This window comes from Tursiops truncatus, chromosome 10 (genome assembly GCF_011762595.2).
Source record: "Tursiops truncatus isolate mTurTru1 chromosome 10, mTurTru1.mat.Y, whole genome shotgun sequence".
Lineage (NCBI taxonomy): Eukaryota > Metazoa > Chordata > Mammalia > Artiodactyla > Delphinidae > Tursiops > Tursiops truncatus.
In genome coordinates, this window is record NC_047043.1 from 82,760,092 (window position 1) to 82,785,221 (window position 25,130).

Genomic DNA, 25,130 nt, shown 5'->3' on the forward strand with positions numbered 1-25,130 from the left:
CCTGGTGGCGCAGTGGTTGAGTGTCCGCCTGCCGATGCAGGGGATGCGGGTTCGTGCCCCGGTCCGGGAAGATCCCACATGCCACGGAGTGGCTAGGCCCGTGAGCCATGGCCGCTGAGCCTGTGCGTCCGGAGCCTGTGCTCCACAACGGGAGAGGCCACAATAGTGAGAGGCCCAGGTACCGCAAAAGAAAATAATAATAATAAATAAATAAAAATAGAAGTTTTGTTCAAAAATTTTCTTTTGAAGGTAGAATTACCCTGGTGGGTATAAGTCTGATATAATTAACTTTTCCAAAATAAGCTTAGAATATTTTTGATTCAAAATTATCAAACATATGCAGGAGAAACATATGCACAATTGATTTCTGAAAATTTAAGAATTTATCTTTTTGAAATAAGTAAAAGCTGTTTGTGGAAAGTGTAGTCGACTTTGATTTTTGTTGTTTGAGAAGAAATAAGTAGCATATTGTATGATGGGAGGGGCAGAGGTTCAGTCTTAGCTGATTCTGCTTCCACCCCCTTTACTTCTTAGATTTCTGGAAGTGTTCTGCTCATTTGCATTTCCTTAGTTCAGGGGTCCTTAACATTTTTTTTTGAGCCATGGAAGTCTGGTGAAGGCTATAAACCACTTCTCAGAGTCATGTTTTAAATGCATCAAAATAAAATCCATAGGATTATAAGGAAATCAATTACATATAGTTATCAAAATATTTAAAAATTGTTGATATAGTAATAGATGTGCATCTTTATCACATAAATTCAATAAGTACAGAAATCGAATAACTAATGATGGGATAAAAATAAACAACATTTTGAGATATCAGTTACAATTGTAAGGTGATGTGAAAATATCCATGATTTCTGTTGTTCACATAATCACAGTTGTTGCCAATTATTGTGATGTTGCCTTTATGATTGAAGGGAATTCTAAAGTTTAGTTAGAGGTTAGTGAAAACAAAACACTTCTGCTTTAGTTGGCTGTTACAGTGATATAAAACTGTGTTAGCTTGGGATTTGTCCCCAGATAAGATTTTTCTGGTAGGCTTGATCCTTTTCTTCCCATTTTCTCTTTTCAGCACAACACTAGACTTCACTAGAAGTTAACAGGATTTCTTTTTTTATCACATTAATATTCATCCAGAAAGTCTTAAGAAAGAAAAAAAGATGAATGAATATCTGACTCTTACTGAAAAGAGGGGGAAAAAAGGCCTCCTTATGAGCTTGCTTATATTTGCTAATTGGTAAAATTAACTGTGCTGTTTTGTATTTCGTCACTTTATTTACTTTTGTGTTACACATTGAGGCCTAAAGAGACTCTTGGAGCCAGAAAGGAAGAGTGGAGTTATCTGATGAAAGAGGGAGCATAAAAACATAAAAAGCACAAGCTATCACTCAGGAATATGAATATAAGATCAAGGATGGTACTTCGGGCAACAGTTGAATGAGTCTTTAATATTTATCAATTTTTATTAAGAGTACGGCTTGGTTTTACAAAGACATTGTCATGTTTTAAGTTTTCTCATCTGAGTTTCTTTTTCTCGGTGCTTTAGAAATGTCACTTGTTCAAAATAGTATTGCTCTAGCATTTGAAACTTGGTTCATGGAAATTTATATTTTCTCTTTAGAATGAAAAATATATCATTCTTTAGAATAAAAAGTACATTGATGTTTCTCATACTGTTCTTTATAAAATACACCCTCTTTTGCTGATGAAATCTGTCTACTCTAGTTCATTAATAGACCCTACAGTACAATGTGTGAAAATGCTTTGATTCAATTCTATTTCATTTTGACAATATTTGTAAGCAGTTACTGTTGATAAACACTGTTGTAGGTATGTAGGGGAATATAGAAAGGAATAAGAAACTACACATTCCCTGATGGTTTCCATAGGGTCAAGAAAAGGGAGAAAAAGACCTAAAAAGTGACTATGAGAAAAAAAGGTTAAAGTAATAATGACAGTAGTTATTATTGGGTGCTCAGTACTTTTCATTCATTATTATTCATTCTGCAAAGTAGCCTTCAGCTGCAAATAACAGAAAATTCCAACTAAAACTTGCCTAAAAAAAGGTAATTTATTTCTCACATATCAATTTCAGAGGTAGGTTGGCTCAAGGGTTGATTAAATCAACTGCTTGACAACACTCATAAGATTTTTGTTTCCTTTTTTTCCCCTGTGTTAATTTATTAGGTCAGATGCATGACTTTATTATTAGGCTAACTTCCCTTTAGGACCATAAGGTGGCTTCCCACTTTCAGGCGTCACATAAAGACTCGACAGCGTCCAAAAGTGGAAAGAACTTTACTTGTAAACTTCCTTAGGATCCCCCAAAACCTAAAACCTAAATAAAAGTGAATAAATAAATAAACAAATAAATAAAGCAATCAACTCACCTTTCCTTATACAAAATAAAACAAAACGAAAACCTGTACCAAAAGTCTCCAGCAGATTCACATCTCATTGTCCTGAATTATTTCACAAACTTGTCTAAAACGATTACCGGTAAGGGCAATTGGAACCACCATGATTGGGTTAAACCAATCAGAATTCATTTCACGCCTGGGACTGTTGATGGAGCCAGCCTCCCTGGAAATGCATGGCTGTAATGAAATAGGTTGGGTTTATGAACAAAATTGAGGTTCCTTAAGACCAAGGGGAAAAACGGATGTTGGGTAGGCAATCCACTGTATATGCAGCCTTTATTATTTTTGATTTATAGCTTTGGAAACTGAAGCTCAAGGATGTTAAGTGATTTGGCTAAGATTACTGTTTAATTAGGAGTAGAACCAGATTTTAAATACAGGTCAGTGTGGTTCCAAGGACTTGGCTCTTGACAGTATCATTCCCAATGGTATAAATACTGCAATGGAAATATTTTAAAGTGCTGTATTTTTGATCCATGATACCTCTTGATTCATGTTGGATATCTCAGTTGTTGCATTTTTGTTGTTGATATGGGCCTTACTGAATGAAACTGAAGTATGGTTTGATAAAAGAACACATGCCCCCTATTTATTTTCTCTTTGCTTCTCATGCCTGCTCCTTATATTCTTTCACCTTTATGGAAACAACAAAGGTAAATTATGTGTAAAAATACAAACAAGCTTGATTTGCAAACCTCACAGCCTCTGTGTACCCCGTTTAAGACTGTGTTTAATGTGTGAATCACCTTGTTGAAGACATCAGCAGAATTCTAGGTCTGTTTTACATGTTACATTTCATTCCAAGCAGCAGTATTTTTACTCGTGGGGAAAGGGTGAAAGCCTTGTTTATCAAAACATTTTCTTTACTTTGTAATAAGGTGAAGAGAAAATGAATGAGTCGTTTATACCTACTACGAACCTTAGATTTCCTTGCCCCATAAGCCCCCAAACAACTTGAAATTTAAAACATAAAAGGCCATGAAGCTTCATTTAAACCCTATGCTTGTTTTCCCTCTCCAGATCTTCAGCTTACTGTCTCCCTAAGAGACTGAAAGAACTCTGAATATGCTGCTTCCTCCCTATTAACTTCTGCACCCAGAACCCACCAGAAAATATGATGGAATTCATGTTAGTTAACCGAAGTCCAAGAAATACTCAACTCCAATTTCTAGAACCCAGCACTTCTAACACCTCCACATTGGTTGACATCCTTCTTCAATTAAGGTAATTAAAAAAAAACCCAAAGCCATTTAGTTATGTAACTCACAGCAAGTGAAGGATACACTACAGTTCCTGTGTTTCCACCTGAGCAAAGAGCTTGGTAATTGACCCAGCAAGTTGCATTCTGTCTTTGACATCTGTCTCCTTCATCCCCAGAACCAAGTTACCAGGAAGTCCTGACAATTGTAGATTTCAACGAATCCTCACATTTTCTCTTCTCATTCATATTGTCATTTAAAAAATTTCTCCTTCGGCTACTGCAGAACCCTTCTATCTGCTTTCCGCCTCTCCCATCCACACTGCTGCCAGAGTGGTCTTTAAAAAAGGCGAATCTAATAATGGTCTCTCTGTGTTTAAGGCCGTTTAATGTTTTCCATTGCCCTTCAAGTAACTTCTTTCACATGGTTAATAAGTACACTATGATCTGCCTCTCTGGTCTAGCCTATTGCCAGGCTTTGGTCCAATACCCTCCTCTCCAACCCCTACCCCCCCCCCCAGTATATTATGGTTTTGCCAATGATTTTTGATTGACTAATTAGTGTATATATTATTCCTTATGGAAATCTGAAATGATACAAACCTATTTCTCTCTGATCTCTGCTTATTTTAAAAAAGAGAACAAATAAAATTTACATTTAAGCACAGTTCTCTCCTTGTTGAATTTAATATTGGACAATTTAAATAATTGTGCAAATTATTTTGTCTGACTCTGAGTAATTGGTTATTGTAAAATGAGTCCTTACAGAAACAAAGCAAAAGAACCAAAGAGCCAACCTGTTTACTTGAATATGGTAGGCAAAGTTTAGATAAAGGTTGTAAGAAAATTGCTTCAGACCACAGAGACTAGATGTCTTGGTGAAAATGAACAGTTTAGATATTTGAGCCACTAGAGGGCTGTAATTAGACTCTACTTCTGTTTAACCCTCAAGTTATTCATTTAGCTTCTCTTATTACTAATGCCAATTTCATATAATCACTGTAGTTTCAATTGGTTAGACAGAAATAGGAATGCTTTTCATTGCGTATGTCTGGGTGCCTTGTGGAGCAGTAAGTGTATTTGTGTAATCAGAATTCTTGGAGTTGCATTAAACCTCTTAGAGGGTGGAAAAATATTTGACTCACTTTCCTCCATTATGTGAAATGAGAAATTAAAATTCTCCCCTAAGCATTTTGTTATTGTTGTTGTTTTCCGTTGGTGGGGTAGATGGTAAGAATTCAGGTAATTTGTTAAGTGTCATTTGATTACCTAAAAAAATGGCTTTATTTATAATTTTAACTAAAAATATTATTATTGTAAACTAGCAGGCTTCTGATCACCAAAGTACAATTGAATTTAATTTATGGTTGAAAAATACAATGGATGAAGTATCCATCATGTCTGCAATACGTTGTGTTTGTTTCTGGCTTCAAGCTTTTACAGAATGGTGTCTTTTATTCTTTGCTAAATCCTACTATTTAAAGATTTAAGGGGACAAATTTTTTTAAGCTCTGAATATAACAAGGAAAATTAAGGTCACGTCTAAGGTTGACCGTGGGATGCTACTTGCTGAATATGAGAAAGCAGGGCTATGTGTAATGTAATTTTCTTGCTGGAGAGATGGTAAGACCAGATAAGGCTATATGAAAATTAAAGTTAGATTTGGCATCCAAATATCCTTAGGTCTGCAGGTTTTTGATCTGTTTATTAGCCATGCAAAAATATATTGCTGTTTCTTAATCTGATCATGGTTGATTCTGCCGCTGGAGTTATTTTTCCCCCACACTTTGATGTGATATGTTTTATTTTCAAGTGCTCGTTTCAGAAAGATCAGCAAACAAAATAAGATTCCCACTTCCCTCCTCCATCAGCCATATTTTTTCTTTAGTTAGCCAACATCAGTGGGAAGATATTAACATGATTAACTCTCTTGTGTCTTAAATGACTGGCTATTATGGGAACTGAACTCCAACTTTTATCTCTTAAATATGAATGCAGCAATATTACAATGTTGTAATTCATTCTGAACTATTTAATCACTACAATCTGTAGATAAGTTGGCTTCTGAATCTTTGCCTAATGTCATAACTAAGTCCTCTTTCCCACTTAAATCACCACGTCTTTGCTGAAGACAGGTGTTTAGAGAATCCAACTACATGAATTAGAGGTTTAAAGATGCATTATCGGGCTTCCCTGGTGGCACAGTGGTTAAGAATCTGCCTGCCAATGCAGGGCACACGGGTTCGAGCCCTGTTCCAGGAAGATCCCACATGCCGTGGAGCAACTAAGCCCGTGTGCCACAACTACTGAGCCTGCGCTCTAGAGCCCATGAGCCACAATTACTGAGCCCGTGTGCCACGACTACTGAAGGCCGCGCGCCTAGAGCCTGTGCTCCACAAGAAGAGAAGCCACTGCAGTGAGAAGCCCATGCCCCACAACGAAGAGTAGCCCCCGCTCACCGCAACTAGAGAAAGCCCGCGCGCAGCGAAGACCCAACGCAGCCAAAAATAAAATAAATAAAAATAAAATAAATAAGTTTAAAAAATAAATATACATTATCCACAAGGCTTCCCCAAACTTTTTCAGTTTCCTTTAATTTTATTTGTCATAATGAGTGCAGGTGAGGGGTTATTGGTTATCTACCTTCAAGTATATTTCAGAGCAGAGTCTAGGGTGAACAGGCCGTGGATTTAGGATCAGCATGCCTGGCTTGAGATCTGGTTCTGTGATCTGTTACCTGTGTGACTTTAGACCTCATTTTTAAAATTTCTCTGACCTTTACTTTCTTCCTGAGCATGGCTGTTATGAACATAAAGTGAAGCACTGATGTGCAGTACGTTGCATACGGTTCCCTGACAACCAAAGATAAGGTGTGAGGATGCACAAGGTGCTTCTGGTTAATCCGTTTGAAAGGAAATCGCAATAGATGCTGTAGTGTATTCTTTTGAGATTTCAAAGCAAGAAATTGGAAACAACCTAAATATCCGAAAGTAAGGAAATGTTGACATATATTTTATGACTTCAGTAGTGGAGTACTGTGTGTATAGCCATTGACATGGTGCTATAAATCTGTATTTGTTAAGCTGAAAAGGTATTGACATTCATTTATGAGTAAGAAAAGCACATTATTAATTATATTGCATAATCAAATTTCATTAAATTTACTAGTGTGTGTATATACACTTTGGTACACATATAAGGAAAGATGTACAGTGACTACCCCTAAGTGTTAAGATTTGGAGTAATTTTTTGCCATTTGCGTTTTCTAATTTTCTGAAACAGATTATTTACATAAGGGGACACACACACACACACACACACACACACACACACACACACAGAGGCATTCCAGTTTCAACCCTGAGGTTTTCTAGAATCTCTGACAACTCCTCCTCTTACCCTCTACCATCTAGTCCATGGCCAAGGCGTTGGGGCCAGCACTCTCTTGGGTGCCAGCCCCTTTGTTCCCATTGTCCTGGCAACCAGTAGCCCAATGCAGAAGTCATTCTTTCTCATCTGTGGATGCAACACTCTGTTTCTACCCTTCCCCTCAATTTATATGCTTCTAATCCATTTAAATAAAGATGCTCAAATCACAAATGTTTTCTAAAGCACAGAGTTTTCTGCCATCTTTAGGTCCTGTCCGCCTTCCCAACCCCCAGCCCAGATACATTTGATAGCTTCTCTTTGTCCTAGAACTTTCCAAATATGCTCTTCAGCCTAGTATTAACAGTCCTTCATGATAGAGCCAATGTTTATTTCCTACTGTCACACACATACCCTTTACCCAGGAAAACATAACTACTGTTCTCTGAACACCCCAGACTTCTCTGTCTCCACTTTAGACCACAGTATTCCAGCAGTTTGTAATGCTACTGCCTACTCTACTTATGATTTATAGCCCAGCCACATCCCCGATTTTTCTGAATTGTAGATGTGTTCTTTCTTATATCATATATCACTTCTGAATATCATATCATCTTTGGAATTTACTTACGTATTCTTTCATTTATTCATATCATTTTTGAGCATCTGCTCTGTTCCAGGGGCTATCTGGATGCTCAAATATAGAAGTAAGTAAGCTGGATACACCCATGCCCTTGAGCAATTAGCAATCTAATACTTAACATTTCTGCTTTATTAAATCTGGTGGCTTATGGTGAAGTTTCCTTAACTACTACCGGCCTCTGCAATATCCCATATACACTGATTGTGGGCACCTAGAGTGTTATTTATGTCTGATTCTCTCCTAAGAAGCTACTATGTTGTCTTACAAAGAGAAGAAAGTCAATAAATGTATTGTTAGAAGGCCAGAGAGAAGGATGGAATAAAATATTTTGTTCCATATACATATGTGTTATATATAACTATGTATATTATATGTATGTAATATATAATTATATATATAATTTTTAGCCATGTAACTTTTCCCTGTTCAGGGTTTTTACAAATTAAATTCGATTTCCAATTAGCATTGTTAACCTGTGAAGTGAGGAGAACAAGTTATTTCTCCTAGCTGCTAGGGGACTACAAGACAAGAGTGATGTCCTTAAGTAAAACTGAAGCAACGAGTACATTCTTCTATTAGAGAGGAAGTGATGAATTGAGTTTAGAACTCAGACTTGGTAATTTGTCCTAGAATCCAGAGGCCTGAGGGTAGCTTCTTAATTAATGGTTGTTGGCCTACAGAATTTAGAGGTTTAACAGTATATTGGACACCCCAGTGTATTCATGACCTATGAATATATTTTGCCTCCAAGTTGTGTTGTTATTTTTTCTTTTAAAGTCCTTAATGCAGTTTTCCCTCTTCACTAAATAAGTCATTCACATTAGAATTTTCCCTGGAAAAATGAACTCCCTTACTATTTATTAAGTATCTTTATCTCTTCATGTTATAGTTTTTCCTCATTTTAAAATATGGACATCAGTTGTTTTTCTTTTCTTTTTTCTTTTAAGAAAAAAGGCTGGGTAATAAATTAAAGAATATTTACAAAAAGTTCTTTTCTTTTAAGAGGTTATGTAAGAAATCTAAGTTAATATTTTTAAATGAATCCTGTTTTCAAGGGAATCTTTAGTGCAGTTGTTTTAGCTGAAATCTGCTAAATCCATTAAAAATATAGCAAACCAACAAGCTCTGTTTTAATCTTAAGAGAAATCTTTATCTAAGGAATTAGGTATACCCGTATGGTTTGGTGTGTGAGAGATTGATACTGAAAAGTTCCATCCAAATTGGTTGTGCACATTGTACTATATTTCATATAAAGTTGAAAAGCTTGCTCTTGTCTGAGTCCTCTGGCACACAGGATGTGTTGTTGATATTTTGTTTCTCCAACTGAATTATAAGTTCCTTGGGCACAAGAATCATGACATATTATTTGTGTTAAGTCTTTGCGTTTCAGGAAATCAAAACATTCGTTGATTTGGTTTACTTAATTGTATATTATTGTATAAAACAAATGCCTCTTTTATGGTATGAATACTTTGTCTTATCAATCTGAGTTTTCATATAGTGGTCTAAGAAATTAGTTTTAAGACACTGTAGAGTGGAATCTTTCTTTTTTTTGTTGAATGTAGATGGAATATAATTTTTGATGAATTTTTTCTTCAAAGAGTTTATTTATAGAAACTTTACATATTTTAATGAAATTTACATTCAGGATGTTTTAGTGTTGACATATATCTTTTGTCAACTCTGGGAGAAATTTGGTTTCCAGTCTATAATGCTGAATATTCTAAATATAATAAAGAAAATAAAATCAGCAAATGAAGGAGGTAAAATGCAGATTTTCCTCTCCTATTGTCAGTTGTTTGAGAGTAGACATCATGAAGCACCTTTCTTACCTTCTGCAAGGTAGCTGTTTCTTTTCAAATCCATAGTAGTGTGGAAATTCAGCTCAAGAGGAGAAATTGCCTGATGCCTTATTTAATTCTACACCTCTAGGAGTTATCCCTTCTCTTTTTTCTTGAAGTTATACGCTGGCAAAACTACTGTCATTGCCCTTGCTTTTTGTCTTTGCTGCTCATTTACATTTTGACAGGCTTAAATAATGGCTAAAATGGTTGAAGTGATTTATGTCTGTAGACTGACGTCTTCATTTCCTCTCTTCACATTCCTTTTTGTACTAATGGTCTGGTGCACACCTAGCGCAGGTACGTTTTATTAGAGAGTATATTCCCTCTAAATGCTGTTCCTGAGCTGAAAGAAATGGGCCATAATCATATAAAAATAAAGTATCTCTTTGTGGAATCTACAAGAAATGGAATGTCCTTATTCCTGAGCCATAGAACATAGGGGACTTTTTCTCTCCCTATAAGATTTCTCTTTATACTAATGTTGATTAAGTGAATCACACCAACAGCTGTGACATAGAGGAAAAGGAGTCTCCTGAAAAATCTCAGTTGAAACAAGTAAATCTCTTGAACTTTCTAGTTAGCTACAACTTTCATTTTCCTGTTGAGACAGGAAAGATTGGTTCACAGTTTCTACAGATGGCTTCACTCCTAGTTCATAAAATTGCAGTTAATAATGGTGAGCTAAGATCATTCTGGATTTGATGTACTGCCCTATCATCATTGAAAGAGAGTGTTTAAATCTGCTATTTAATAACTTATAGGGACTTTGCACTGATTAATTCATCTGGTTATAGTCTCAAGGCTGACATGGCATCTTGTAGGCCTTCCATTCCATTGGGATCAACATCATCATTTTATAAGAAATGAACTTACCACTTTATAGGCTTAGTTGGAAAGAAAGTTCAACCGTCAGCTGTAGGATGTGCCGTGTGAATTTAATTTGTTGACCTGTGAGAACACAGATCTCATCTTTTACTGGACCTTCTCAACATAAAAGAAGGTTATCAGAGAAACAAAATGATTCTGACTTTTGAACTTCGGTAGAAGGCCAATACATTTAAAGTAAATACTCTCCTTCCTGAAATGTTCAGTGTTCCATCAGCAGCACATGTCAGGTTCTTAAGAAAATACTATCCCTGTGGAGCAAAGCACTGAAAATCGTGGGTACTGTCTCTTAGAGTAGACATTATTTGGAAGCCACACAGCATCTGTTCTCCTTTCATTCTGGTGCTAGCATACTGAATTTCATCCGAAGAAGCATCTCTCCCCCATTACGCGTAGCCTTGAGGTGCTGTCAGTCACGGTTTCCTGCCCTACCTAGCCAGGATGGGGACTCATGGACAAATCTGTTGAGCTTTCTTCCTTGAGATTTGGAGTCTTGAGTACAGGGGGATGAGAGGACATAAAAATTGTGTGGAGATAATGTTTTAGGAGTGGTGACCTGAATGTATTGTTAAATCTTGCTATCTGGATCACCAGAGCTAGATTACTTCCTGTCCATCCTGGACCTGAATTTTCCTTGTAGACTGCAAACTGACTCCCAGCCTTCCAATAAATACCACTTATCATTAATTTAACTAGAAAAATTATCTATTACTTTCCTCTCAAAAACTATGTGATGATTAATTTTATGTGTCAACTTGGCTGGGCTAAGGGATATCCAGGGAGCTGGTAGAACATTATTTATGGGTGTGTACATGAAGTTATTTCAGGGAATAGGTGGGCCCTTGAATTGATAGTCTGATTAGAGAATATCTCTTTCCAGAGTGGGTTAAGGGATAAGTAGAGCAAAAAGAAAGAGGAAGGGCATATTTTCTGTCTCCACTGGAGCTAGGACATCCATCTCCTGCCCTTGGACATCTGCACCCGTAGTTCTCTGAACTTGTTACTTGGACCAGGATTTACACCACTGGGTCTCAGAACTTGGGGCTTGGCCTGAAACTACTCCACCTGCTTTCCTGAGCCTCCAGCTTCCAGACAGCAGATCGTGGGACTGCTCAGCCTCCATAATTGTATAAACAAGTGCCTCATAATAAATCCTTTATTATCTATCCATCCATTCACCTTTCTTCTATCTGTCTATCTATCAACCTAGCCTATTGGTTCTGATTCTCTGGAGAACTAATACAAACTATTAAAGCTTCATTTTATCATTGTTAGATCTTGAAAGTAGTATGTTATCCTTTCATAGTCCTTTACCTAATTTTTTTTGAGAATAAAATGCAGTGGGTATATTTTACTACAAGATAAAATATATCTCTAGTAGGCATTTCCAGGGTAAAGAGTTCATTGGAATCCAAGACGCTGACTGACCAAGGTCTCTGAAAGGCTTGAAGCTCGGTTCCTGGGCAAACTCCCCACACTCATCAAATGCCAACCTTCCTTTGGGTCAAGATGCTCCAGCCCTTCTTGTTTTTGTTCACTTCCTGGAACATGACGTGTTCTTTCCTGCCTTGAAAGAAATTGTGTTTCTACTTGAAATTGTATCTCATTTCCTGTGCTCTCCCATCGGTAGATGCTTTCTCAATCTTCGGGTCTAAAGCAAAATCTCTAGCCAGCTTTCCCTGTCAGCGTTACTTAAACTGGGCACTGATCTCATATATCCTCTTGCCCAATTGATAATCTTCATGGGGATTATCTTCAGCATTTCACACTTAACTTGACCCACCCAGATCTTCTGATTCTCCCATCTCCAGCCAGTTTTTCTCTTATTCTTCATGCAGCATTACCATCATGCAGTGTCTCAAGCCAGGAGTCAGCCTTGCCTCCTTTCTTTCTGTCGGCCCACACCAGGGCACCAGCCAGTTCAGTTGGCTCTACCTCCAAAATAGGTCCCGAATCCTATTCTACCTCTCTCACCTTCACAGTTTTATCCTATCCCACTTACTATCTTTTGCTTGGTTAACTGCAGTGTCTTCTGTTTTATTTCCGAGTACACTCTTTACCACATCCAATATAAATGAGTCCTTTTATTCCCCTGCTTACAATCTGCAGTGGCTTCTAATTCAAATTAAGGAAAAACACCTGAATTCCTGACTGCGACCAGCAAGGTTCTACATTATTTGCAACTTGAGCCCTTTTTTTCCCCCTTTCCCTTCCTTACTCCCTCATTTCCTTTTTTTCTTCCTTCCCTTTCTTCCTCCTTCCTTCCTTCCCATCCAGCCATTCTGAGCCATACTGTCTTTAAACAGGATCTTTTTCCTGCCGGAATGCTCTTCCCAGATTTTTGCACAGCTGGCTTCTTCTTGTCAATTAAGTCTCCACTCAAATCTCTCTCCTTCAGAACTTTTCTGACCACTGATTCTCAAGGACAGTTCCCCACAGCAATTTCTATCACATCATCTTGTTTTAAAGCTTCAAAACAATTACCCTGTGAAATTATCTTGTGCTTATTTTACTTCTTTATATGACTTGCAGGGACATATTTTCACATATAATTTCTCCTTTCAGCTCTGGTTAAAAACAGCACAACACTCTATTTGACTATTACCTTCTCCTTACCTGTATTTTGGTTATTAGGTAACACATTTTCACAAGTTCATGGAGACCTCAGAAACAAGAGCTAATGATTCTGTTTCCTGTGTGTACATAGTAAAAGGAAACTAAGATATGCTATTGGTGGAAATTAACAATTTAAAATAGGCGTTAATGTGGCTTAATTTTTAAGCTAGACACAAAAAAGTAGCCCTTCTAAAAATGAAAATTATCTGAATGAGCGAATTAGCATGGATTAATATTTAGTCATTATAATAAAGCACTGAAATACATGAGTTCCTTGAGTGCAAAACCTGTGGCGTTTTCATTTTTTTGACATCTTTGTTTCTTCGCCTAATATGTTATCTGTGAGTTCAAGAGGAGCCTCATCAAAAGCTTGTGGAATTGTATAAAGTATGCATTTTGGAATTGTCTTAATGCTCAAGATCTGAAATTATTTTTCTGAGCAAATGAAGTGAACTGTCTTCACTTGGAATTAAGGGAAGTTGCGTGAATTTATGAATGTCAATAAATGTAAGATTTATACTTTCTCTATCTCATTTGCAAACAAACCTTAATCAAGAATGAACTGGGGGCTTCCCTGGTGGCGCAGTGGTTGAGGGTCCGCCTGCCGATGCAGGGGACACGGGTTCGTGCCCCGGTCCGGGAAGATCCCACATGCCGCGGAGCAGCTGGGCCCGTGAGCCATGGCCGCTGAGCCTGCGCGTCCGGAGCCTATTGCTCCGCGGCGGGAGAGGCCACAGCAGTGAGAGGCCCACGTACCGCAAAAAAAAATTAAAAAAAAGAGTGAGCTGGGATTTTTGTGTTATGGATTTGAGGTTTTGCATTATATTGAGAAGGAAATTTGTGTAACATGGCTTTTTGGACCTCTCGGATGTTTTCCAGTATCTTGGAATATTAGTCTCTAATACTGCTGAATTTTGATTAAATAATAACCACTGTATTCAAGATGCCAACTCATTGGTGACTTGACTCCTCTACATCAATACTAAATAAGTTTAGGGAAGTTTCCTTTAAAATATCTCTAAATAATAATTTTGAAATCACCAAAGACGGTAGTCACCATGTGACTGCTTACAGAAAAGGATCTGTAGTTTGTTCAGAGTTACTACAGAATTCTCATCTCCCAGGCTCTTTTCTTCCTGGCATTTTTGGAAAGTGAGAGAAAGCTTATTCATTGCCCTCTCCCTGTGCCCAGCCCCTGGCCATTTTTTAAAAATCAAGTATTTTCTATAATATGAATTTTCCCTCTGGGGCCCACCCAGTGTAGCAGGTATGGGACCGAGTCAGCATCAGGTTAGAAGATTATAAAACTATGCTTCATACATTGAGGGCACACTTGTAACTTGGGATAATTTTATTCTTCCCTCTATTTATTACACTCATAAAGAGACTGCTCCACTAAAACCGTTACAGAGAGCTAGTCTTCTGAAGGGCAAACAGTTTTATTTCGATCTTCTTAACTTCACATTTTGTAGGTCACACCATTGTTTTGACTTTGTGTGTATATATATATATATATTTATGGAAAATCAGTTTTTAGGAAATTGTACTAGATTTTGTTAAGAGATACAAGCTCTTAGAACAGAAGTTACACACTGGTAGCCCATGGGCTGAAATAGACTCACAGAACCTGGTTTCATTTGTTCTGCATGGCTCTTTCTTGAAAGTGTTGTTTGTTGTTGTTAATTGTTATTATTTAACCTTTAGAAATCAGGAGATTTCATATAGAAATCCACTTTCTCCTGAAAATTCAGGAGACACTCTAAGAAATCGTGTGCAGCTCAAACACTGGTGATGCTGTGATTTTTAAACTGCAAATGGCAACAATTTAAAGGCTTCCATCCCTTCATTCTGATGTTTCTCTTCTCCATCAAATAGTGTAAGGAACGAGCACTGAAATGCTTACCCAGAATGCTCCCTGGTTTAATGGGGTGTTACATGCCATCTTACTCCACCTGTAATTTCCCCCCCAGTTTCTATGTTATATCAGTTTTTCCTTTGTAACCTTTTTCACGTTTGGGCCTATTTTCTTCTCCTTGTTATGACTTTCATGCTGGTCGTGTTGTCCTCACTTCAGGGCTACTGAATGCATTGCTCTCTTAGCCATCAACATCCCCCTTGCCTTAAAGTTTCCTCTGCCTGCCTCATCCCACTTTGCACTCCAGTTACAGATTTAAATGACACTTCAGTATATTAGTCCCTGACCTCAGACCTGCAGTGACAACTTAGAACCCATGTCCAACTAACTACTTAACTTATAGTTGGAACTCAGTCTCTCTGTCCTCCTTGTTTTGTGTTAATCCATACACAGGTAACTAGCCCAAATGCCCGTTTCCCTAGCGCCAAAGCGGGCATCACGCAGCCTGTGATTTGCACCCAGCATTACTCCTCTTCACCTGTGCAAATAGAGGATGACCACCTTCAAGACTGGCCTTTCTAGACCACTTTGGTGCACAGTTACACAGTACAGTTCATCTTGCCTGGTGCATGTTTCACAATCATATTTTGTTTCTCTGATTGTCTTAAAACAGGGTTTCCCCAAGTATGGTCCCTGAACATGTTACTTCATGTTAACTTGCTCTTAAGCATTTGTTTGTGGCCTCCACCTATATCCTCCTGAATTCCTTAAGTTGGGACCCAGGAATTTGATCAATCTAAAATTTGAGAAGTCAGGAATTTAAAGGCAAGATGACGAATAATGGTACAAGATTGCCAGGTAGTTTGATAGAAGGTAAAATAGGATTCAGTTAACTTGACTCCGAGTGCATTTTCAGGTTTATTGGTGTGTTTCTTAAACGCTATTTACCCTAATTGTTAATAAAAGCTCTGGATGTTGCTTTAAGCAGCTCTTTGACACCATTGCCGAGGCCATCAGGCCCATGGTGCATAGGAGAGAAAGTAGAAGGCAAATAAGAACCTCTTCACCTTTCAGGGGAAAGCAGGACAATTAGATAAAATTCCTGAGTGCAGGACTGTGTTTCTGTCCTTCTTTCATTTTTTAAAATTGTTCTGTGTTATGCTCATGCCTTGTCTCCAGTGATACCGCTGTTAATAAATGTTGACTCGAACTGGATAAATTGAATGTTTGAAGATGAGAAGTTAGAGTATCAGTACTCAGGTTGGCAGTGAAGGTGCTAACTCCTGTTGGTCCCATGCTCACTCTGAGGTCAGGTGCTGTGCTCAGTGGTTTATGTAGATTATGCCAGTGAGTGCTTGCTGCAACCCTAATAGGGCAGTGCTGTGATTCCCTATGTTTTAAACATGGCCAGTATTCAGCTGGAATTGCAGAGGGAGGCAAGAGGCACTGTGATGGGAGAAGCAATTACTTTTGCTATTCCTGAAAAAACCTTTTGAACCACTTTCAAGTGTCTTCAGTCAGTCCTCCCTATCTATGGGTTCTGCAGCTGTGGATACAGGGGGCTGACTGTACCGTGCCATTTTGTGTAAGAGACTTGAGCATCCTTGGATTTTGGTATCTGCAAAAGGTCCTGGAACCAATCCTCCTGCAGATACCGAGGGATGACTGTATTTCTTTTTCTTTTTTAAGGGGGATGGGGTTTGATAAATTTCAAATACCGATAACTGTTGGAGAAGGCATTGTGACAAAGTGGTTTAAGGCAAAGAACAGAATTTGGAAGATTTGGGTTCAAGGTTCAGTTTGCCACTTAACAGCTCTGTCAGTTTGAGCAAGATCTAGTTTCTCTGAGCCTCGGTCTTTTAATCTGTAAAATGAGACAATACTACTGCACACCAAATGGTTGTAGGGACCATGGGAAGGAATTTATATAAAATGCTGTGAGAGAAACAATGGCAGGAATGACTGAAGTGTCACGAAGGACCTCCGTGTTTGCTGTCCATGCTGAACTTCGGCTGAACACTCAAAAATAAAGCTGCTGAGTAGTTGCTGAATTGCCAAAAGGAAACAGTAATGCTGAGACCTGGACTTTCTTTGGACTAAGGAAACCCTACCTTTCCCTAGTAAGGGATGAGACGTGCTTGATAACCCAGTTGTATATATGGAACATATTTACCCTCCAATCCAAATCTTTGGTAAACAACTTGCCTAAGCCTGCATGAACTTCCTCCTTTTTTCCATAAAACCCCCTGCCTGTTTTCCTCTGTTGAGACACTATTCTGGGTTCCTCCGGAAACTGTGATTCCCCAAATTGCAATTCTAAGATCCCAAATAAACTGCCTCTTTGCGTCTTTATAGAGGTCCTTTCTGTTGACAAAGCTATTAAAATATACAGTGCTGGTACTAGTGCAGATTGTTCCAAGTGTGAACCAGGATCTCAAAAAAAACATTATATTATTTTGAATCATGCTTTAAAGAGGAAGAAAAGACACAACAGTAATGAGATCTCTCTCCCGTAATTTCACAAGTAGGTGTTACAGTCCTTGGCTGGGGAATCTGCAGCTCGGAGAGGTTGAGCAACACGGCACAGCCAAACAGCCAGTAAACAGCCGAGCTGAAGTTTTAAACCTTCACCTGCCTGACTTTAAATCCTCTGCTCTTTCCATTGCACCAGGTTGCTTTAAAAAGAAAAAAAGGGCTTCCCTGGTGGCGCAGTGGTTGAGAGTCTGCCTGCCGATGCAGGGGACACAGGTTCGTGCCTCGGTCCGGGAAGATCCCACGTGCCACGGAGCGGCTGGGCCCGTGAGCCATGGCCAATGAGCCTGCGCATCCGGAGCCTGTGCTCCACAACGGGAGAGGCCACAACAGTGAGAGGCCCGCGTACCCCCCAAAAAAAAGAAAAAAAAGCCAACGTAGATCCTTTTTCTTAACATTAAAACAAACAAAAAAAGTTAGTTTTATGTTCAAAAACTAACTCATCCTGGTAATTCCCAATTAAGATGTTGTCATCTTGCATCTGGCTGGAATCCCTTTTATGATACAGTAAACATAATTTGAGTGTAGCTTAAGTGAAGTGTCCAGATGGGCTAAAACAGGTCACCTAGGAAGTTAGATTTTGTAGATTATAAAAATTTAATCCTAAATTGTACTTAATGGAGACAATTTTTTAAAATGGAAATTCTTCAGGAAGCAAATGACTGGTATATCAATTTTTGTCATTATTTCTCTATGAGACATCTATAGCATGGGCAATTGAAGCAAAAGAAATAAGATAAACGACACTCTAAGTCACAGTGAAGAACTTCTCTGTCTTTGCGGGCTTGGTCTTCTCAAGAAAAACACAGAGGGATCTTTGGCCTGAGTTCAGTTTTTTTACTTCTATATTGTTTTTTTAAAGATTCTATTTAAAAGATTGTTTAATAAAAAGAAGTTAGAGAATTTCTTAGCTCTGTGGCTTTTTGAAGGGAATGATTCTGAGAATACATGTCTGTACCCACTTTTATCCTGAAATAAAGTCTTCACTGGAGATGAGTTCCAGCTATTAAATTTGATTATGGGGCCCTGGGGCAGAAGGATAATCTTTTTTTAAAAAAGTGAACAGTTAAAAAACGAGGATGGGGGTAAAGCAGGATTAAGAATAAGAGTGGATAGAAGAGTACGTGTGAAGGTGGAGGTGTTGATTTAAACACTTTAGGAAAACTTTCTGAGCACAGATCATGTCCTGACAAGTAACTTAAACATCTTTTCTATGAAACAGTGTGTAAGGTGGTAGTTCAGTTTATATGCTATGGAGTCACATAGTCTGGGATCAAATCCCCGCTCTGTTACTTCCTAATTTTGTAATTTTAGGCAATTTACTTAAACTCTTTGAGGCTCTATTTTCTTACCTGAATATTAGGAGCGATTAATGCTTCCTAGGGTTGTTGTGATGATTCAGCATAATCACTAATGCACATTGTCATCGTGTTTGATGTCATGATTATTATTATTATTATTGGTGTTGTAGAACTTACTTGACATATATATTAAAGTCTCCTGTGACCTTAGAAAACAATTTTGAGGCATGGCAACTACTTAAGAGCCGTCTTTTAACAACAGAATAGATTCAGGAAATGAAGTAAAAGACACAACTTATCTATTTAGATAGAATATCAAGTTGGTTTCCTTTTAAAGATGTTCATAAGAAGATTAAAGACATTAAAGATGTTCATAAAAGGAAAAGATTATGAAACCAAACCTTCTAGTAAATAATCATGAGTTTACACGTATTTTAGAAAGTTCACATATTTGTACTTCTCCTAGGAGGACATATCGATTTGTGTGTGTATTTCAAGCAAGCATCTTAAGCACGTCGTGCTTGTGGCTGACAGTGCTCTCCCGGGGGAAGGTGGCTTCTGTAATTGCAGTGAATGGCAATTCTATTTGTAGACATGACTTCCTACAGCCTGCACTCCTTTCTGTGATTATTATTTAAAAAATACTTGTCCTCAAATTATTTCATCTTCCTGGCTACAAGGGAGAAAATTCTCCAGCACAACAAGAACCTCACAGGTAACGTGTATTTGAATTGAAAATGTATATCCTCTTACCCATAAAGTCATCTGAGTGACCTCTGCAGTCTAAGGAATACAAAAAGCATTTCAATACTAAACACCCTCAAACTACCACTTAGGTCAAAAAAAGAAAGAAAGAAAGAAAGAAAATCAGAAGTATTAATGTCATTTGAAATGCTGGGACATTTTTCTTCTTTCTTCCACACTCTTTTTTGCTTATAAACAAAAGCACAATTCTCACATTGATAGAAAATCAACAGCAAGAGGACTTACCTTCCTTCAACCAAGAAATGTTATTTTTGTCATTTTCAAAATGCTCAGCTGTTCTGACTTTTATCTTTTCCAGCTCAGTTTCTGACATCTAAGTGGAAACAGAATTGGTTATATAAAAAATTCATTAAGAGCCCAAATTTATAACATGGAGCCTTATATTTAGAGACAACTCTCATATTATAGGAACATTTTATCTCTGTAGTTTTTCAGCTCCCTGTCTAACGTTAAGTCTTACATTTTATCCATGTATAGTATTTTACAACACTGACATTGAAAACGAAACTTTAGATGATATTTCACTTTTCAGCAGTCTAGCTTGCTGTGAGCTCTGATTTCTGAATACGAAAGAAAAACAGATGAACAAGTAGCCCCAGATTTGTCAAAACCCAAACATTCAGTGGCTGTTTTAATGCATTTCTTAATAGCCTAGAGAAAAGCATGCTGCAAGGTGACGTGCAAAGCTAGAAAGACTAATAAACACCAAAGGACTTTTCAGCAATGTGCTGGGTAGAATGAGAACCTTATGACCTCAGCCAGGCCAAGCTGAGCTTCCTGAAGGTGTTGAGACCTATTAGGTATTCTCAGTACATTGCACTTGACTTCCTCCATGGCTTCGTTGCAGTGAGCTAGGATGCCCCACTTGCATCAGCACCTCGATGTACTTACCTGTTTGTTCCTAAGGGAGGAGGCCCAAGGCGTGGGACGGGGGAGCAGCGTGCCGATGCTCTGGGCAGCCTCCCTTCTTGTCTCTCAATGTCCAGCATTCCTCTGCCCTGCCAGAAGTGAGCGAAGAAGCAAATACGCTCCCTCCCTGGGTGGTGCTAGATTTGTATTGCTGCCAGAAGCATCCAACTTGCGGCTGAGAGGGTTTTTTTTTTTAAGGTAATGTAAAGCCTGTGGTTCAAAACAATAAAAACCTTCTCCAGGCCAGCACTTATTTAAAATGACACTCTGCAAGATAGGGTGAGAAGAATGAACTCTTTTCAAATGGACGGAGTTTCTCCAGTCTCCTTCTTTCCACACCCGCCATTCATCACTTACAGTTAATATTAAGGATGTGGAAAGAAGAGATTGAAAAATATACGTAGGCTATTTGTGTTAAAAGAAAAGGAAGAGAAACCTCTCAGGGTTTATTTTCTAGAAGTTCACCCTGCAGCTGCTGTTTCAAAAGGCAAGTTTTTCTAACGTTTTATAGACAACAAGAAAACATTTAACGTTCTTTTGAGAGTCTGCAGGTATTCCCAAAAGAATTTGGAATCACATTCCAAAGAGGATTTGTCATTAGATTCTTAGGCAAAGATAGTACTGTTTTCAACAGAAGGTTAACAGCAGAGAGCATAACCCATAACCCTTAGGAATGCATGATAATAAATAGTCCAACATTCCTAAATGTTGTTTTTTATTTTATTTTATTTTTATTGGAGTACAGTTGCTTTACAATGTTGTGTTAGTTTCTACTGTAAAGCCAAGTGAATCAGCTATACCTATACACATATCCCCTCTTTTCATCATAAAAAATAATCTTTATTTTTTAACCCAAAGTGTTTTGCCTCCTCCAATGTCTTTACCTGGAAACTGTCTGTTATCTGATCGACTTGTATCCATTTCACCTCTTTGCCCAACTTCATTCCTTCTTCTACTTTGCTCCCAGTTTCGCGTGAAAGTTGACTGATCAACGTAGTTTTTAAAAACAATAAAACTGGGAGCAAAAGATAAATTTCAGATTCCTTAAATAGCCAAGGAAGACCTTGACTGGTCAGAATCTATAGCATCATTTTCAAACTGTGGCTTAAAGTTTTAAGATTTCTCCGAGGTGCCTATCCTTTCCCTTTAACCTAATTGCAATGCTGCTGTTCTTGAACTCACCTGCTTTTGTTATGAACGTTTCAGAATGTTGCCTCAAAATCCCACCTCCACCCCCATCTTGAAGCCTTCTTAATGTCTAGAAACAATCATTCCCTTCTCTGGTCCCCCTTGGGACTCCTGGCATCATCATCTCCATTGTGGTCTTCTGTAAACCTGTCTTATCTTCCTGGCAAGGTTAGAAACACCTCCACCCCAACCCCCCAGGGCTCTACCTCTGTCTCTGCATTTTCTGCATCTTGCTCAGTGTAAGACATGATCACCTACAGATTAACAATGGTTGGATAAACAAAACCAGTATATCAAAAACCAGTGGTGTTTTCCTTGTCCCAAAGTCATAGGCAACACCTGATTACGATGTTTCCTTAGGTTGTCTCTTTTCTCTAGTTATAGCACTTTATGTCCCTGCATCATAAATTGGAGACTTAATCTAATGCCTTTAAGAGTTCGGGCATTGTCCTTTGGAAAAGCAAATTATCTAAATTTTATGTATTCCTGGGGTCAGGAAGATGTTTGGTAAATGACAATCACAGTGATCTTAAAACAATAGAGACATCATCCGAGCTAAAGAAACCTAAGATGCAAACACTGTCCAGATGAGAAGAAGTAGTCAAGTGTTCAGGCGAGAATGAGTGAGCTGGAACACTGCTGATCATATTATTCCTCCTAGTTTATTTTCAGTTGTATTTTAATCATAGACCATATGAGTATCCATGTTATTCCTCAACAGAAACTATTTTTTTTAAGATTCAAAATGGTTTTAGTTCTCTGTAAGTTTACAAATTGTATAACCTGTTCTTCCGTGCAATTTCTAAGGCAGAGAATCCATTCCTACCTTGAGTGTGTGATGATGAAGCCTCTCCTTGGATTCTGTGATTATGTTTACATATTTTATTTATGTTCAACTAAACTAGTTTCTAATTATCTGTCCCCAGAGCAACGTATAACTCAAATCCTGTCCACATTTCTTACTTTGGAGGTTATGGTTTACTCTTGATTTTTCTTGATTTATGCTTTGATTTTTCTTGATTTATACATATTTTTCCGCTTGTTTTATACATATTTTTCTACTTGTTTTACTTTTGAAATTACTGTGATACACTTATTTGTATTTGTTAAGTAAATTGCAAACTTTAAAATCCTTTGAAGAATAGTTCTGAGGGAATTTTTATGAGGATAACATTCATTTCTAATTTGGAAATATTATCCAGTTTTGACTGATATATTTTATTTTATTTATTTATTTTACATCTTTATTGGAGTATAATTGCTTTACAATGTTGTGTTAGTTTCTGCTTTATAACAAAGTGAATCAGCTATACATATACCCCAATATCCCCTCCCTCTTGCATCTCCCTCCCACCCTCTCTATCCCACCCCTCTAGGTGGTCACAAAGCACCACCGAGCTGATCTCCCTGTGCTATGCGGCTTCTTCCCACTAGCTATCTATTTTATGTTTGGTAGTGTATATATGTCCATGCCACTCTCTCACTTTGTCACAGCTTACCCTTCCCCCTCCCCGTGTCCTCAAGTCCATTCTCTAGTAGGTGTGTGTATTTATTCCCGTCTCACCCCCAGGTTCTTCATGACCTTTTTTTTTTTTTTTCTTAGATTCCATATATATATGTTAGCATATGGTATTTGTTTTTCTCTTTTTGACTTACTTCACTCTGTATGACAGACTCTGGGTCCATCCACCTCACTACAAATAACTCAATTTTGTTTCTTTTTATGGCTGAGTAATATTCCATTGTATATTTGTGCCACATCTTCTTTATCCATTCATCTGATGGTGGACACTTAGGTTGCTTCCATCTCCTGGCTATTGTAAATAGAGCTGCAATGAACATTTTGGTACATGACTCTTGTTGAATTATGGTTTTCTCAGGGTATATGCCCAGTAGTGGGATTGCTGGGTCATATGGTAGTTCTATTTGTAGTTTTTTAAGGAACCTCCATACTGTTCTCCATAGTGGCTGTACCAATTCACATTCCCACCAGCAGTGCGAGAGTGTTCCCTTTTCTCCACACCCTCTCCAGCATTTATTGTTTCTAGATTTTTTGATGATGGCCATTGTGACTGGTGTGAGATGATATCTCATTGTAGTTTTGATTTGCATTTCTCTAATGATGTTGAGCATTCTTTCATGTGTTTGTTGGCAATCTGTATATCTTCTTTGGAGACTGACTGATATATTTTAAACATGTCCTAACAGTTAAAATTTTTCTGTTGTTCTATTTTATCATTTTTCTCTGCTTAGACTTTCACTGCCCTTTGATTTCACTTTTGCTCTTTGAATTGGCTTTTGTCTTGAAGAGTGGGTGACGTTATTTGAATTTTCTATATGGAATTTTTATTTTCATTTTGAAGATGCCATTTTTTGAAGTTAGACAACTCATTTTAAATTCCTTTCCTGTCTTTGTTTTAGCAATCATTTAAAATGAGAACTGTAGACATTAATAAGCATGGTATTTGCATTTTTTCTTCTACTTCATCAGGAAAGATGATAAAAGTAAGCATCAAGTACTTTATCCTGAACCAGTTGTATATCACTAGTGTCCCTGTTGGTTGGACATTGCAGTAAGGGTATTCCATACTGATGCCAACCTTTAAATCATTCATTCACCCACCTAGAGATGTACTTGGGTCACAGAATTCTCCATTTGGGTGATGGAGTCTGATTTGGACTGGGTTTTAGTCTCTTGAGCTAGACTGGGACTTGGGATGAAAAAGATAAACCACAGTGGATGATAGGAAGTAAAAAGGAGTTAAGTCCAGTGGGTCCCAGGCAGAGCAGACTTGGAAATACATGGTTCAAAATAAAGCCCAGAAGTGACTGGCGAGCCTCAGAGGTCAGACTGGTCTGACTAAGCTCCAAGGAGAATAAACATGTTATTGAAAGGATCCCCTGTCCAAATTATGTTTGTTGTGCTCATTTCAAATAGCGAGCTAAATAATTCAGACCCAGGAATGTGGTCTCCAGGCTCAAGTTTTCTTTTTAAATTCTTTTTTTGTTTTCTTTTCTAAAAGGAGATAATTTGAATTACCCATTTCCCTTTATTTTGACTCATGCGGCAGTAATAATTCCGTTCCCTTTATTTTGACTCATGCAGCAGTATTTCTAGTTCCTAATCAAAATCCTATCCAGAAATAGAATCTTTAAGGGCACACTATCCAGCATAAAGCTATCTTTGCCAAAAAAAAAAAAAAAAATCCCTGCAAGATCGTCATATGTTTCATCTTCTTGTTTCTTTTAAAATAAAATTGAATGTGTGAAACTAGAGCCTTCTTTAACAAATAATTATGTGCTATCACATTAGTCTTTTGTGATTGTCTTCAAAATCATTGCATTGTCCCTTGCCATTGTTTGTATAACAGTGACATTATATGTATAATGCACAAAATGGTATTAATCAGTGTGTAGAGAAGTCACCAACTTGGATTATTGGATTTGAGGACTCTTGTAGAGTACATCTTTCTGAAGGATTGGTGGATTGGGTCCAGATGGAAACGGTATAGGATGAGTGCTTACCCTTCAAAAGTATGTTTTCTCCTACAGAATGGAATCTCTATATTATTTAGTATAGTTAATGAAAAAGTTTTCAGTAG

The 25,130-nt window shown here is 37.8% G+C and overlaps 1 protein-coding gene across 1 annotated transcript in view; it reads right to left on the reverse strand.

Moving 5' to 3' along the window:
• Nucleotides 1-20,635, reverse strand: part of MDFIC2 (MyoD family inhibitor domain containing 2) — a 103,005-nt gene extending 82,370 nt beyond the window's left edge. The window contains exons 1-2 of the mRNA XM_019947483.2: nucleotides 20,323-20,635; nucleotides 19,657-19,744 (exon numbers count right to left, since the gene is read on the reverse strand). Coding sequence (XP_019803042.1) covers nucleotides 19,657-19,744 — 88 coding nt within the window. The 5' untranslated portion in view covers nucleotides 20,323-20,635. The remainder of the gene's footprint in view (nucleotides 1-19,656; nucleotides 19,745-20,322) is intronic.
• Between the last annotated feature and the right edge of the window lie 4,495 nt (nucleotides 20,636-25,130).